The sequence below is a fragment of the Filicampus tigris genome, chromosome 3, assembly GCF_054856515.1.
Source record: "Filicampus tigris isolate MCC_2025a chromosome 3, RoL_Ftig_1.0, whole genome shotgun sequence".
NCBI lineage: Eukaryota > Metazoa > Chordata > Actinopteri > Syngnathiformes > Syngnathidae > Filicampus > Filicampus tigris.
In genome coordinates, this window is record NC_141219.1 from 13,233,141 (window position 1) to 13,251,388 (window position 18,248).

Below are 18,248 nucleotides of genomic sequence, written 5' to 3' on the forward strand. Positions count from 1 at the left end.
AACATTTCACTATTAAGATTTGATCGTTTACTTTTACACTTGTTTCAGAATCGGGATCACCTTTATTGGCCAAGTATGTAAAACACACATGGAATTTGTCTCCGGTAGTATGGCGCACTATTATTGCAGTAACAAGCAACTACGATAAACAAAGACATGACTTACAAGTCTCAAGACAGCTGTGCCACAATGTGGAGAGTCGTAATAGCAGAGATAAAGTGATCAGTGGTGCGGTACTTACATTACTTTGACGGTTGTGCAGATGATGGGTATAATCATCGCACCATTTTTAAAGTGACCAGAAGCGGTACATGTAATGCATTTTTTTTTTTTTTACAACAATGTTAACATAACATGCTACTTAAAACTGTAGAGTTAATAATGGTTTTCCGATGACAACTGTTTGACTGTCAAACTATTTCTATTTAAATTATTTCCAATTGGTAATTTGTTTCCTAATTTATAATAATTAGAGGTTGATGGATTGTTTTTGCCCTATGTATTACTGTTATGTAACTATGTACTTTTTAAGTGTAAGTATAACAGCGTTACCAACGGCGATAACTTTGTTGGAAATGAATGACATCTCTTATTGGTTTAACGCCGTTGCCCACCCTTGCTGAAGATGTAACATGCGTTAGAACGTAGTCACGGTGTCAGCTGTTCAACCACACTTGAATGTTAAATTGATTCTTACACTTATTCAGAGCCTAACAAAGTGATTGCCTTCACACTATAGAAAACATGGCAACGAGGTCGTTGTTTGTTGTGCAAGTCCTCAGTCATGGCTTCATAAAGTGGAATGCAAGAATCATGTTCATCAAATTCATGTTGGAAATGGGAACAAACCTACATTAAAAAGCAGTGTTTCGAATTGTGGCAAATGTATTGATTTTTGAGTCATGGTGCTTTTTAGTTATTAATAGAATGTATAAGCCACCAATGTCAGTTTGCAAAGTGGTGTCGGCGACAATCACTCTGATTGGCTGTCAGCCAGGAAATGAAGATCAGTGCAAGTCAAGTTAATGGCATGTGTTGTGTGTTGGTTCCGGATAGCTGTGAATTTTGTTTTATGGTAACCATGACTGTGCATGGCATGGGGAACGATGACTTCCTTGTGATGGAGAGCACAAGCATACAAAGGTATTTAAACAACTGCAGGAAGTTCATGCATTAATGCACGTGAGCGAATGCTCGGTGGTGCGTGAGCACGGTTACATCATTGTCTTACCTTTGTGCAGGCAATAATAGACTTGACTGCTTCCATTCTTCAGATCGTCACGAGCATCAAACAGACGCTAAATAGCAGTAAATGAGTGCAGCTTAACATGTTTGTTACTGAATGTTTAAGTGTTGTTTAAAGAGCTCACTCGTATTGTGCAATAACATACAAATTGCACTACCTAACAAGCAATTACTTTTTCAAAGCAGTAACTTCATTAGTAACTCAATTAATATTCGGAAGAAGTAACTTGTAACCATAACTAATTACTTTTTTAAAGTAATATGCCCAATACTGATTGCCAGAATATCTTGGTAAGCGAGCGAAGAATTTGCTACACTATCATCTGAATCATCAGCCAGCTGATACAGTCTGTGTGGAAAAATGCGTATTTTCTAGAAGCTCAGTAAAGTCAGCAGTCCTTTTCTCCTCCTCTGGGCAAACCACTAAATAGGTATTCTTCTCACTCAGAGACATAATAAAGCTGCTGGATATAACGTTTTAACAAAAAAATAACACTGTGATCCAAAACTGCACCAGCAAGCTCAAACACAACAGTATGTGCCTTCCCAGCTCATCCCTCCTACACACAAACTCTGTGATGAATAAGCTCCCAACAGCGAGCCAACTCTGTGGACGCTGTTGTAACGACCCTTACCGCACTGCAACAAATCACCAAATACCATTGCTGCCAGTTCAGCAATGCCTTTTAACTTGTTTGGCATTCTGGCCTGATCATGTTAATGATGACAACACTGGCATATCTTTGTGGCTTGTTTATCATATATACAGAAGAAGTCAAATTGAAATCTCAATGAACAAGAAATTAACTTAAGGACAACATCAATGTGAGGGTACATTGTTAAAAAAAAAAAAAAAAAAGCATCAGCCAGGACACCTATCGTGTGTTCACACTATTATCAATACAAATGCGACAGTTCAAAGCAGGCCTGGCCATCCATCAAAAATTAGCTTAGCTGGGCACCTGTATTTACAATACGGCACCTGATTGGCTGGGAAACCCACGTGATAATTTGACACATCTGAAGAAATACACTGATGATTGGCTGACTGGCGCACGTGACATTTCTCCCGTGAGCTATGTAAACAAAAGTCAACCGTGAGCTACAGCGCATTAATCTTCTGATTACAAAAAAAAATAATGAGAACTAATGTGAATTAAAGAACACGTTGTTTATGGACACACGCCCTAGTGTAGCTTTGCAATCAATCATTGGCCGAGACGGCTCACATACATGTCACCGCGACGTGCCATCGTCTGGTGGGGAACGGTGTCCGTTGTTGCGACCTCCGCTTTGCCTGACTCCACCCCTTGCCTCCCACAACACATCAGAGACAACACTCCAAATTTAAGCATCTCAGTAAACACAGAAAAAGAAACAACCAAGGAGATTATATTAGAACGTAGCAATACAGTAGTGAGGACGGATGATCGGCTGGCAATCTACCCACAATGCCTTTGCGATCGACCTAATGGGCACCCCCTGGTGTAGAGACATTTACATGCAACTGCTGATATTCATTTAATTTGTATTTGTATTTCGTGTTCTACAGAAACCATACAAACACCCACACAACCAAAGTAAACAGAATTTAAACAGTTTTTTGCTCACATGAACAAAACTATGTTCTAACCAATAAAAGGTCCAATAAATCATACCAGCAAATATTTTATCAACACCTCCTCAGCCCGCTTCAGCTAAACACATCGTGAAAACCACATTAACCATGATACTTTGCGCTGTTGAGCTGAGCCAATAGGAGCACATGACTGGTCAAGCCTATTTCTTTGTGAATGCTGTTATGTACAAAAACAGGATATTGTGATTATCTTTTTATGAGTTCTTTTTTTTTTAAACAATACCGTGAGATTTTATACAGTATTGTGAGCCAACCTCTCCAATATCGTGAGAATTATCATCTCGTGATCATATCGTATCGTAACATTTGGATATCGTGACATCCCTAGAAGCTACTAAGTTACATGTTTGGCAAAATAACGTTTACTAGACCCATATGACGTACTTTGGTGAAAGAAAATCCACCCACATTTCAGCATGACAGTGTTAAGAGTATCTCAGTTGTCTTTTGACAAATGTGATGAAGTATGAAAATCGGTGTTGGAAAGAAAAAAAAAACATTGATCCACTACATTCAGTGTCAGACGGAGATTGTGTGCGACAGAAAATGTATGTCGGTGCGTAGTTGGACACCGTTTATCAGGTTAGAGTGACAGCATCAACAGAAATGATCACCACCAAAAAAAAGAATCCAACATTCTAACCTCATTTTTAAGTTCCCAGGCGAAGGTTGTCCATCATATACAGACACCATATCAAAGTCTTCCTCTAGTGCGAGCGTGACGAAGGTGAGCTGGATCCTGTTTCGCTCCCCTGTTATTATCAGCCACGTACAGTTGGCGTAGTTGGGATAGCCGTGGGGGAAGCCAGGCGATTCTATCGTTCCGTTCAGGCCTTGGATTACACCACCACATGATTCAGCTGGAAGAAAAAACACATTAAATCAGGTCGTTTGGAATGAAGCTATAGGTCTTCAAATGATATTTCAATCTTTCCGTAGTTCACATAGATCTAATCAAAGTCACATTCTACAAATGTTTTATGAAATACGGAAAAAATGCTCTCCAAATTTGACTTGTTTATTTCTTGACATACGTTGCCAACACATTCCCACTCCTACTGCCTTGTTCTATGAGTTTAATTCACCCCCCCAAAAAACATAAAATAGGTGTTTATTAATAAGAAAACTCGTACTGTATAATTTCCTACTTTTAAGAACAAAGAGTAATGACAATTAAATAGAATAAAGAATTCATTCTTTTTTTTTTACTTCATTTGAAATGGTCCTGCTCCATTTAGTATGAACGTATGAAATTAGCCTTGGCTAATTGGGGTCGTATAATAGAGACACACAAAAAGTCGTTCTTCCCTCAATAAAAAAATATATATATATTTGCCTATGAGTATTGTTATGTTACCTATCTGCATGTCTTGCTCCAGCATTTGTGTTCAAATATCTGCTGCCTAAAGGATAATACGTGGACACTTGTGCAATTCGTACACTTGTCTATGGTGTTTGTTAGCGTTAAGATGAGCGAATTTATGTTGCAATGTTTTGAATTATTTGTTTTGTTTTCTGCTTAGTTTGACCTTAAATTTCAACCGGGAGTGGCAATAAACAGCTCCAATTTCTTTGAAGATGTGGTCGCTAATTCTATCTGCCAAACTGCTGCTTGTTGTGAAGCAACAAGTGCTAGCATCACCAATTTAAGATAACTGAATGCAAAATATCTTGAAAAACTTGTAAGTCGGGTGATTCGTATCTCAAGACGCCGCTGCATAATGCATAATACTGTAAATCCAATGAACACACAGCGCTAAAAATGCTATACTGGCCACAAAGAACTGTTATAATTAGCCATGCTTTGCAAGTTGTCAGGGTTCATTCAGTGGTCGTTCAACCAGTTGGGAGCTGCAAATCGCTCCTCTTTTCCCTTCTACATGGCACGATGATTGTCGCCAGTGGAAGGTACAAAAGCTGGAATCAGACCTGAAATTGGCCTTAGTACACTTTGCAAAGTGTGAGTGTGTTAAGTCACACGGGATGAGCTCCAGCTGCCCTGCAACCTTGAAGAGGACCGATGATTTTGAAAATGCATTGATCATATTTGTATGGGTGCAAGGAAAGAATACGTCTGCAATGCATACATTACAAAAGGTTGGACTATTGGGGTTTTCTCCAATACCTGTGGGCAAGAGTCATAATTTTGCATATATGAGCACCAATTAGAGGCTTTAAAATGTTGCCTGAATGCTATGTTATATGATGTTGAAGATAATGTTACAGCAAATGTGGAACAGAAGAAAGACAGTTAATTAGTAATAAAGTACACTACAAAGGTGAGTGCGTGCATGCGCGTGTGTGCTCATTCTTGGGAAAGTCAGGCGTGCTAAAGAATAATCTGTAAAGTTAATTGACAACAACGGAATTATGCAGCGTTATGGGAAAGACCAGGTTTCAACATATTGTTGCAAAGGAATAAATATCCACAAATGAGTTGCGTAAACACATGCAAATGTCAAAACAACAATAACAACAAGCCAATTGAAACGTCAGGGTGTGTTCTCTGAGCAGTGTTTTGCCAGCATTAACAGAGTACCCTCATTTATCCCCGCTCGCCTTCATCTTTCATTTCCTGCTGCGCTCCTTAAGCTAGACTTTGTACATTTTCATCCTGACATCACTGGAACATACAAGCATACATCAGTGGGCTTCCAACATGAAAGTCATCAGTAATTGTTTGTCAGATTGATTTATTAACCTTTCATTTATTTATTTTTTTGGGGAGATAACAAGCTCTCTCCCACGGGGACCACACGTGTGTCTACAAGGACAAGATCCAGTCAACCAAACGTTTACAAGCAAGTCTGAATTTCCCTTTTTTTGTTCTTTTGGAACTTGTTCCTTGCAGGTGTACCAGATGTTTCTGCTTGCCCAAAGCAACCCAAACCAGACATAACTACATGCTGGCAGCAAGTACAACAACAAAACGCGTGCATGAGCCGTACACGCACACACAAACAAACATCAAACCATCTGGAGTGTACAGATTCATTTCAGATTGTTCTCCGCTGTCTTTCCAGCCCAATTCACCTCTCCCTCTCAGCACTCGTTATGTATGTCTTTCATTAAATCTCCAGTTGTCTTCCTCTTCTGTCCACAGTCTTTTCTGCTGCCAGATCCCAACTTTGAACAGATGGGATGAGTAGGACTTAGCAGATATTTGCATCACATCACATAACATATTGGAGCAACATACTCAGAGCAGCGCGATGAAATCATGTTTTGCCTTGGCGAGTCCAACCCAACTAGTTTTTCATGCTTATAAATGTTCCGTGCAGTGTAGCCTCTCTGATACCAGATTGTCTAGTGGCTGAAAACCATCTGGCTTGGTTCAATTAAGAGCAGCGTACTTTGTCCGAGTGAGCAAGAGGCGTGTTGAGACTGCACATGGATAAGGAAGGGAGTCAAACACCCGGCCAATTCAATTGCTTTCATAGAAGAGAAAGCGCGAAAGGCTGAAAACAATCGATTCCAGGGTGCCGGTTGAACAATTTCAACACTTTTTACAGACATGTTCTCTAAATGTATCCACTGCATTTAACGCATCACAGCGGTGAACACAGCAAGCACGCACTGGAGTGTGTGCTATGTGGTGAGCAAAGCTACAAGCGCTTTACAGTAAATGAAGGTTGACCACACTGAAGCTAACCACCGGAGAAATGCAGCAAGCTTAGCTATTGCAAGGTCAATTTCTTGGGCTAATGCAGTGAAGCACTTTATTATAATTATTTTGCATTGATTTTGTATTAATGAATTATTAATTCCCTTCTCACACTTAGACACACATGCATGCTTTCATACTACGACTGTCGCTAGCTACTGCTACGTTAGCTGTCGACGTTTGCCGATTGAGCTGTGATAACTATCTTAGGTGGCGATTGTTGTGTAAATCTAGGGAAACCTGAATATTTGTGCTTAAATAGTGCTGATGTCTTGGATGGTGATGGTGGATGTTTTTTTTTTTTTTTTAGAGTTGCACAGTAAACACTAGAACCTAACCATTCTGTGAGGACTCTGTCATGTCGACGTGTGAAATGGTCAACCTTTTCAAGCAAATGGTCTGCAATAACTTGTTGGCATTGTGACCTATAGTATTGATAATTCACTATTAGCTACCAATGTCTAATGCATCTGGATTAGTTTTAATGATAATTTACCAGTGGAACTCAACAGGTTTTATATATATATATATATGAACTGATCAAGCCTACTCGGATGAGAGGCGAAATGTCACCTAAGCCAAACGAAGCAGTCCAATTGTGATTGATTCAATGGCCTGAGAATGAAATGACCTGGATGAAAGGGAATAGCCAAAAGCATGTTGCCTTATTCCTTTATTGCATCAGAAACATGTCAACCATTAAGATCAAGTACATACATATGTCCGCATGTAGTGATGTGAATTGACATGCATGCTTGCAGTAGTAGAAACAGCAACACGCACGTAAGAATCCACACAGATGCACACAATCCCAACATGTGCACTTAGTCCCACTGTGTCAGTCTTCATTGAAGCGCCACACTAAATCATGTTTCCTTTGATTTATATCTCGTGGGCTTTGTATTTTTTCCTGTGGCCTATTTAATATGCAGTCTTCTATCTCATACGGCGCTTATATCGCTGGATTCCTCGTACCCCAAAAAATTGTAATTATTTCTGGCTATAAAGTCATTGTATCTTATTAATGGAGAGCAAAGTTCTACATGCTTGCGAAAGTCTCGGCGAGTCGAGAGGTGGTGCACTGGAGTGGCACCAGACCAGAAGGTCCCCAGTTCATAAATCAGACGCCATGCACCTCGTTCCACGGCATTGCCAGGCCACAAATCAAATGCATCTTTCTAAATTAAGCTGTGTGCAACTATTGGCTGCAGCCATTCAGCGGTATCTCTCAAAGAGGAGGCGTGGGGCTTTTTTGGGGGGTTCCTTTCTGTAAGCAGCTCTTTCCCATGCATCACCCCCTCCTCCTTTTTGATGATCTCCCAAACTATGCATCTCTGCCACAGTGGTTTTGTCTCAAACGCCGCTCCCCCCCCCCCCCCCTCCATTCTTCAACATATGTCCAATCCGTCTCGTCGTGTTGTCAGGATTACCAGCATCCGTCATCGCTTCCTCTTCCTCCTGTCCTCTACATAACATGTCGCCCCCCTGGCTCTCTTTTTAGCACAATTATTTCAGGATTAGCACGACAAAGTCTCCCGATAAATGTCATTACTTTTCAACCTGCCTTCCTTACTGTTATCATTGTAATATCACTGTGGCTTCCTCTCTCTCTTTTGGTGTCATTATTTCTGTCACATTGCATTCCTTCCTTTCCTGCTCGAGCGTTAGCTTGTTTTCAATCCGCCCACTCACCTCCTATATTCATCCTACAAAGAACAAATACCACACCCTCTTTCTGCCCGTCCGTCTTTCTCGCCGTTGCCATCACTTGCGTTCCCGTTCGGCCCGATGTCAAACAAGTGAAAGTACACAGGGCTGTAATTAGATTGAAGCCTCGCAGGTACTTTTGCCGGTGCTAAATCGGCGGGAAAATAGAGGGTGCCTGGTAAAGAAGGATGTCAAACTTTCAGTCTTTCAATTTTTTCCACCGGGTTGAATTTGCTTGACATTCCACAGTTCCCTCAAAACTGTCGGAAGAGCAAAATATGTGGCTTATTGCAATTTATTTCATGTAAAATTATGTTTCAAGATAGAAGGCATACCCAGTCACTAGTCACCATGGCGACCAAGGAAGGAAGAGATGAGACATGTATCATTTCCCACACACTCATGGGAAGTATTGAGACAATGTCCAGAATAAATCCCAATGACTGTCAGCAAAAAAATAAAAGGAGCAGCTTGGCGGACAATAGAAGCGATAGGTGAGATGGATGGTGTGTACGCGTGTGTGTGTGTCTGGGTGTGTGAGTGAGTTTGAAAAAGGGGGGGAAAAAAAGGACATGATCAAAGAAGCAATTAAGTATAAAGCCGGGACGTGTGCGGGAGAGAATTGCATGTGATTGCGTGATAGCCGCATTTGCATCTCTGTGTGTCTGTGCGAGCCGCAGAAAACACAAGCTTCATTTTTCTTCATTCTTACTTTCTGAGAGAAAGGCACCACTCTGTAATCAATCCACCACCAACCTGCAATTCCAATGCTTTATATTTTCAGTGATGAATGGGGATGTGCTGGAGTGCTCGAAAACAAACAAAGTGCGAAGACAAAATGCAAAACAACTTGAAGAAAAACAATGATTTGAAAGTGAACAGAGGGCGACACCGCTACTTCCTATCATAACAGTGAAGAAAAAAAAAAAAAAAGTGTCGCAAAATATGGTTTTCGTTTCTCTTTTTTTTTTAAACAGTGATGGATGTGTTTTTCACTGAAGATATTACTGTCTCTTGATTGTTTATAGCCCATAACTCCGTAAATCCATTATTTGTATGCGCTTCACCAGTTTCAGCAAAACAGATCTTGTTTGTTTGGTGCTTTGGGAGCTGCAGTGATTCCAGCGATGGTTGAGCACTGTGGGCGGTCTTATGGTGTGATGGCCAAGCGGGAGTGCGGGACCTACTTCAGGTGCGCAGGCTAACCATTTAAGAGGTCACGCGGTTACAATACCCTACACGCCTGAGCCAAAATGACGAGGTACATGTGGTTATTTGTCAAACCCTGCACCGAGGGAGGCCCGGGGAAACATATTTAAAGCTCCCAGTGAGGCAGCATAGTCAGACTTCACCTCTGGGGTGTTATCATGAGAATTGAGGCAGAGAATAGATGAGAAATGTATTTCTGGAGACTTTTTTTCTACTTGCAGCCAGTTTTCTTAGCAGTAGAAGCCTGGGGGTGTTCTTTGCGCAACCTATGAGAATATTTTATCTTCCATCATCATTGGATCGTGAGGAGTTTGTCAACTTTCAACAACTTAAATCCAGGCCTATCTGGAGCCTGTTTCTTTGGCCGATGCAAACTCCATCACGGTTGTTTACAACGAGGTTCTACTCTGGTCGCCAAAGTGTTAATCAAACACATATTATCACTGTGGAGACAGAAGAGATTCATATCTTTCTGAAAACAAGAGCTAATCATTGTGAGTTTTATGGATACATGTCACTTGTTTTTAATGCAATTGGCATTATAATGGACAGCTATTGGCACAAAATGACTTTAGAAGGATTAATAATAACATAATCGAAGGTACCTTGTGCAAATTTGTTGTCAGAAGTGTGTATCAAACTGCTAGCCCTTCAGTACCCAAACAGAAGCTCTCAATTTCAAAAAGTTTAGCAACCCCTAAAATAAACGAATAATCCCAGTAGTATGTGATACTTATTAGAGGCTACGGCCGTTAACGAGCTTGTGTTTGCATCGATTAGCACCATCTTATCTGTGATCTTTCAACAGTACACGCTAATTGAATCTCACTGAACTTTAACAGTCCAATGCTCTTTGAGGTGCTGAGGTCCAGATTACAGCACCGTGGAGACAAAACTTTCCCTAAAATGCCTTTTACACAGTCTGTTCAACTAGGATTTTATCCACCTTTTTTCTGGGTCACCGTTTGGTATAAAAAAGCACAGACATGGAATGGAGGATCAAGTCATTCATAAGTCAAAACTGGGTTGAAGCTGTGCAAATGGTCAGGGGTGTGTTTCGTGAAAACCACCAGACATTGTGCCTTTTGTGGTGGCTTAAGGCAGGACTTTGTTCGACTGATGCGTCTAATTTGCAAGATGTCAGTGGAAAACAGACTTATTCCTGCCCCCAAACTGTGGAACAACATCCTGCTCCATATTACCTCACAAAGAGTAGACTTTTTTTTTTCAATGGTTTTTCCTTGATTTTCAACACTAGAATGCCCATTTTTTTTGTTTTTTGTTTTTACAACAACTATTGAACTACAAATCTGGGTGATATTTGACAAACAACTCTGCTGGCTACAATTAGCCAACTTTCACTTGTAAATTGGCCATTAGCTGCCAAAGCAGCAGGGAGTATGGCGATGTGACATAGTCAAATGTAAAGCAGAAAAGTCAATTGACAGGCTTCTGGGCATTCTATAGGAGATTGATACATGGGGATTTCTCCCATTCCAAAGACGTGCATGTGAGGTTCAATGAACACTGAAAATTGTCCCTTGGTGTGAATGTGAGCGTGAAAGGTTCAGGTGACAACTCCCAAGGGGCAACTCACTACAGGAAGTTTCATCTTGAATGACTATGGTCATATCATCATTCCATCAAGTGTGTTGGGAAAGTTTTTCCTTCAGAGTCTCCTGCAGTTGATCCTGTCGAACCCTCTTGGCTTTTGCTTTTCTCGACAGAGCAAGCGGCGTTCTGAGTCAATGAAGACGAAACGCACTCACATACACAAACCATCAAAGTGGAAAAGATGTGCCAATGAAAGTCACTGATGCCTCACTGTCTTGGCAATGCATCCGCTAAAAAAAGCTCAGCGTGCTCAATATTTAACTTCCCCTTGGGGTGAGCTAAAAGAAAAAGCGTATGAGTTGCATTCTTGAAAAGACAACCTGTAAATTTGATAGAAAGCAGAGAGTTGACAAAAAAAAAAAACACACACTGACTTTTCCAAAAATGTACTGCAGCACAAAGAAATATATAAAAAAAAAAAAACATTAGGATCTTCTTCGTTCAAGTGAATATGAAATCCACTCAGTCAGCAGCAATGTGCGCAACATGTCATTCACAGCCGTAGTAGCCACTCATTACTTTATGCAGTAATTTGTGTTTATGAGTCTGCTTGCAAACATGTGTGAGTCTTTGTGGTGATGCTGTGGTATAAACTGCAATCCTGGTCAGTATTGGCTCACAGTGATTTTGCTGCACACACACACACACACCCCCACACACACATGCACACGCACACGCACGCACTCAGAAGCCCAAAGTCGCACAGTTTAATCATTTTCTGCTTCACGTCGTTTTCTCCATCTCTAATCTGCTCCCCAATAAAGTTATTTCTCCCTGACAGTTCAATCAATTTCATCCAACAATAATGTATCTTTTATTGCAACACAATATTTACTTTCCGCTATTTCTCTGAATGAGAACGTCAAAACAAAAAAGAAAGGCTATTGTTTTTATTGTCATAAATGCCATATTGCTGTTTTCATTGTTTTGAAGACGCTTTCAGTCTCTTTTCTTCTCTTGTTGCTAAAATGTCTTTGCGAATGTGATTGATATTTGCTCCTTCATATTATTGTAATCACCACGATTGGTTACTTGCATCAACAGAGGCACAAATAAGGCAGGTGCTAAGATGTGCCCCACCCCCCACCCCCTTGCTTTTTTTTTGTCAGTAGAACAGAAGATTTTATATGTTCCAAATTCTTTATGTAATCGTCCTTATAAAGCATTATTTTTCCTCGCTGTTCTTGTGTATGAAACAGTCTCTCTATTTGCTGGTATTCTTTATTATCAGACTAAATTATATGAATGAATAAAAATTCAAAACATATCAATAAAGTGTAAATGCTTTTAAAAATTATGCTTTTTTCCTATATATGTATTGTTTTGGACAGCCCATTTTTTGGGGGTGTTTTCTACTTAAACTACCCATTTTTGGGGTTGTTTTCTGCAAAAACAACCAAAAAAGTTGGGTCAAATTGACCCAAGTTGTGGATCGGTCCATTTTTGAGCCAAAATTGTGTTATTTTTAACCCAACTGTTTTTAGAGTGAATGAACCATTAAGATAACTGTGGTGATTCCGGGCTATATATCTTCATTGAAGCATCTGATTGGCTATGTATGCCCATGTATCCCTTATTTTGAATTCAGCACAAATATCTTGGTCGTGTTTGTAGGTCAAAGCAAGAAGGGTGAAGTAAAAAAAAAGTCAAAGAGAAACAAAAATACAATAATTGCTATCCGTTTACCTTCCGATTTGTTAGATATGAGTAGATAATAAGCCGCTAAACTAAAGGATTATATTTTGGTGGAGTTGACTTTCATGTGCAGTGCCTCAGGTTAAATTTCACCAGTAACTAGGTCATTTTGCAACAAACCATATCAAATCATGCTTTTAATATTTAAAGCTCTCCATAAATGACTTCCCAGATATGTCTTCATATGATGACGGAATGGTCACTGATGGTGTAGTGGTACACACGCCTGAGTTGTGTGCGAGCAGCGTGCGATCGGTTCCCGCTCACTGACGGTGTCTGTGTGTGTGCCCTGCGACTGGCTTGCGACCAGTTCGGGGTGTAGTCTGCCTTTCGCCCATTGTCAGCTGGGATAGGCTCCAGCACCTCCCCGCGACAAGCGGTTTGGAAGATGACATGGACATGATGACGGAATGACCCAAATCTGTGAACATGTCATAACTCTCTATCTCTTATTAAACTCACAAATGCAGTTCTGCAAACATTTGGTCAATTACCTTGTTCAGACTGCCAACCCCAAATCCAATTTTTGTCATATCCAACTTGTATGCGTCTTAACTTTAGGGAGGAAAAAGAAATTCATATGAAATATGATTGAGCAGGACACATCCCAAACCTCATAGAGGAGGTGGTTTGACAATTGCGTTTTGCATGCGAATCTTCAGTGGACGTTCTGGGGCTTCACTTATTAAAGACTTTGTAGGATTCCAACTAAAAGTGGACACACACAGGCATCAACAACAACACAACAACAACTATAAAAGTGTGCGTACACACAACTGCTGGATATTTTCCCTTAATAGGTCACAGCACTTGGGAACCCGCACATTGATCCCGCCCTCTTCACGGCCAAATCTAATCATATACGGTCAATACACAGCAATACATGAAAATGAATGAGCCAATTTTTTTGAGAAAACTGAATCACGACAACAGTTCTTACCAACGTGGTGGACACATGAAAGGGAAATTGTTTGGTGGCCTTGTCAGAGAACAAAAAAAACAAAAACAAAACTAACAGGACAGGGAGGACAGAAATAGAAATAAAAAAAGAAAGAAGACTTGATAGGATAGTAGATGCCCCAAAACCACCACCATCCCTCCAAAAAAGCAAATGTTGCTACACTGGAAAAAAAAAAATAAAGTCATGCGAATTTATAAAATCAGCTCCATATGATTATTATGCAGTAAACCGATGTATATTATTGTATTAGTTTTGAGGAGATGTCAGTTGGCAACATTTTAACTATGGGCAACCCATGTGCGTGATCAAATTAAATTAATATTTTTTTTCAGTGTAGAAATCACTGGTTTCAAACTCCGTTCCTCTGCCCCTTTCTAGCATGTTTTAGGTGTTTCGTTCCACACACCTGATTCAAATGATAAGGATCCTTAACAGGCTCCTGCAGAGCTTGCTGATAATCTTATAATTTAAATCAGGTGTGTTAGAGAAGGGAAACATCTAAAACCGGATCGTGGCGGCTAACGTGGGCCGTAGTCGACGTCAACTGCAGTGCAACAACAGTTCTGTCATAATTACACACGGATCTCCGGTCTTTCGCCGTCTGCTCACTCGCACACCCCTGCAATCCGGCGAATCGCGTGATGTATTCAGGAACCTCGGAAACAACTTGGCGAAACACAAATGTTACCACAACACAGATAACGCAAATTCATTACCGTATGTTGTTTGTCTCAAAAAACGCGTATCATGTCTTCTTATTAAGTCAAAATTTTGAATTTCGTTCTTGAGACCTTGTGCAAATTCGGTGATCAGCATTTGCCTTCCTCAGAGACTTTTGACAGCACAGCATACAGCGTGGCTGCCTTCTGACACGCCTGCTGCCAGCGACACCAAAACTGCACAATATCTTAAAGTATTTTATTGGTGCGTGTTCGTTTGTTTGATTGTAGTTGTAAATTGTAAGATTATTGTGACCTCGAAATATTAAAATAAAATTATATAGTCCCTGTCAGCCGAAAATCTCGGACCTCCAAATACGGCCAAATTCTTTTTTTCTAATTCTAACAGCTTTCTAGTCTAGATTTCACAATGGAGTAAGTCCATTGAGTAAATTGAGACGAGCTCATCATTATTTCAGGACTTTTGTTTGGTTGTGAGCCGTAAGACTTTTCTTAAATAAAATGGTTGCTTTGACTCAATAAAGGCTGGGAAACACTGGTCTAAATTGAAAGGTAACACACAAGCTTTTATGAGAGAAAGCACTGCTAGTCTGGATAGGAAAAAAGGCCAGACAGGGCCGGAAATAATCACAATGTAAATTATTTAGCTTTCTTTCTCCAGTAAATTAATTGCTTTCGGTCAATTATAGTATTTAGCTAATTAGTTACACCTCCAATGGCGCTCTGTCTTCTCCAGCCAGACTTCCACTGGAGGCAAAGCTGACTGAGCAGGACTGCAAAGAACGTCCCTGCGTCACCGTCTGTGGAGCTCTACTTCCTATTTTACGCAGCCTGTGTGGAGCTTATTGGTCTCTGTGGGTTTTGGGAGCTGGAGAGACAAGAGATGAGCGAGACAGACTGAGATGCTCTGCTGCACGATTTGGTGTCTGTGTGTGTGTCCCTCAGTGAAAACACCAACACTTGCTTTGCGGTGACAAGAGGCAAGAGAATAGTGTGCATGTGTATCCGACCGCACAAATGTGAATATGAACAAATGAGATGCTAACCCGTGCACAATATGGGTCGGATTTACACTGCAGGTATAAGTACATAATTCCGATTTAGAGCTTTCGGGAGACTTTTTGACTGTCTTTATCTGTAATATTATTCTCATGTGACTCATATCGTATACCGTGTACATTACTGAAGACCAGAAATGACCAAGATGCCCATACGCCCCAAATGTAAGTAACCAACTGTGTCAAAGTGTCAACGCAGGTAATAAATAATAAATTAATTGTTGCAACTATTCATTTGTTGAACAGGAATGACTCATGCTTCCACTGGTTTAAATTAAGGCACTATAACCTCAGCATTGCCATACTGACCTCAGTTGGAAATTCCTTACTTAATTGTCAATGTACCATAACGTGCCATAATATGCATGACTTGCAGAGCTGGGCATTCCGTCCCGGAATTTTTGGGACGGAGGACGGGGGATGACAATTTTTTTTTTTTTTTTTTGCTTGGGAGTAGACAACGACTAGCAAAACAAAAAAGGTTTCGACATCACATTCAAGTGGCCATTGTGCTAAAGCTAACGTAAACAATATTGGCGTCTTGGTAAATTTCAACAGCTGTAAAAAAGGAAAGAAAGTAAAAACATACCAGGTATAAATAACAAGCTCCTCGCTCACGGTTCTCCAAGCCTGGTCTCTTTTTTTTTCTTGTCCCGGTGGTGGTAGCGGGCCGTGCCATATAGCTCGGGATGTACACAAACCACAACGATAATATTTTCCTTCATTTTGCGCTCTCCACACAAGACCCGCTGAGTGTACAGAACGCTGTGTGTGACGTAGTACTCCCCGATGCTGATTGGCTGCCACGAGGCGAAGGGGGAAAAGGTTCATTTGTTTTAGCCGCGCCGAGGGCGGAGGGACGAGGACGGAAAGGTACCCAGGCCGCGGATGGAGGACGGACCGGCAAAAAAAGGGTCAAGTGCCCAGCTCTGATGCCTGGTTTCACAAAACCTTCCTTTTTAGTGTATCAATTAAGTTAATTTTCTCTTGATAATGCTAACTTTTTTTTTTAACTTTGAACTGATTAATTGCCATCTCATCTGTTGATGATAACTAGAAGTATTTTTAATGTTGTTTATTAACAAACATGGTTTATGGTGTTATTTTTTTTTTTTTAACTGATTGTATTTATTTGGTTTTCTTTTATCCAGCCTCCAGTGTCTCCTCACAGAAAATTGCTGACAGTAATGTATTGGATGTCCTTATAAAGTGCAGATATAAAAACTGCAGATATAAAAACGGATGTATCCAGTACATATATGCGTACATTTAACGTAATTGTACATTATAAGTTGTATGAACAAGTTTTGTTTTGTTGTGTTTTACAAATTGTTGGCCTTGTTGGATTAAAAAAATTCTGACAATTGTCAAGGTCAATCAATGCCAAGCACTCTTATCATTTGTTATCCTGTCATCTCCAAACTTGGACGCGGAAATGCTGTATAGTAAGAAGCTAGCCATGTTTGTATCTTAAAGCCAAGGCAATGAATTGGTGTAATTGGATAAAATTCATGTTTGTCAAATGTCCAGGTCTAAGTGAATACGTTCTTAGAATAACCCAAAGAAAAGAACTCTTAATATGCACAAAACGTGCAGATAAGGGGGAAAAAGATCAAACGCAAGATATTTCAAGGAATTACAAGTAACCCTTTAATCCAGAGAGAGGAACAAGAAAGACAACAAAAAAGGCAAGGATGAATTAAAACAACATGTGGTGAGTCAGAGAGAGAGAGAGAGAGAGAGAGAGAGAGAGAGAGAGAGAAAAAGAGGGAGGTGCTTTTTGCATCTTATATACTGGCCCTTGAGGCTTATCCTCTATAATATATACTGCAGTGTGATTTGCTATTCATCTGTAGGGATGTTGATGTTTCACATGAGCTTGCAGGTTGTGTTTGAGAAGGTAAAACACACGCACACAAATACACACTGACACAAAAATACACTCACATTTAAGTTAATTTGCAAGTATATGGAAAAATAGGAGGCGGGGTTAAATAGTAAGCTGGAAAACAAACAAGAGGAATGAGAGCCTCTATTGTCATTGACACACCTGAGAGCAAGGCAAAAGCACAAGGTCAGCCGCAAGGCTGACAGACGCCAAGCATCATATATTAACATTCAATCATTTGTTTTTTGTTTTGTCTTTGTCAGGCACTTTTCATTTAAAGGGGAAGTCAACCCAAACATATTTCTTTCAAGAATATGTTCTATGCAGGCCCACTAGTTGAAACAAGACATTCTGATGAATATTGCGTTTGTGGGATAAGAGTTAATCCACCAGTTTTTATCTCTCCTCGGGGGCGGCCATTTTGTCACTTCTGTCGACTAAAAATGACATCACAGTGTCTCAGGGCTCAGGTAACGACCAATCACAGCTCACTTGTTTTCTGAAGCTGAGCCATGATTGGTCGTTATCTGACTCTGAGCATTTGTGATGTCATTTTCAGTCGACAGAAGTGACAAAATGGCCGCCCCCTGAGATGACTAAAAATGGGTGAATTTTGCTAATAATTTGCTGACAATCAAATGTGTTGTACTGCTAAGGCTAGCTGAGTTTTAGTTACGTTAGAACAGAATGCCATTACACTGCTCACAAAAGTATTCTCTTGTGCTATCGCAAACATACACCATGGCGACGTCGCTGCTGGCGTAGTTGGTCTATCCAAACAACGATACAGCATTTGCGACTGTACCGCGTCTATTCTTAGCTGTACAATGAATTTTATCTTAGCCGAGATACAACAAACCCACTTGTTCTAATTGTGTTTCCACTGTG

General features: G+C 40.4%; 1 protein-coding gene across 1 annotated transcript in view; it reads right to left on the minus strand.

The window, feature by feature from the left end:
• LOC147149956 (CUB and sushi domain-containing protein 1-like) overlaps positions 1-18,248 on the minus strand; it is a 434,959-nt gene that overhangs the window by 294,461 nt on the left and 122,250 nt on the right. The window contains exon 3 of the mRNA XM_086024950.1: positions 3,528-3,744. Within this exon, the coding sequence (XP_085881076.1) occupies positions 3,528-3,744 (217 nt within the window). The remainder of the gene's footprint in view (positions 1-3,527; positions 3,745-18,248) is intronic.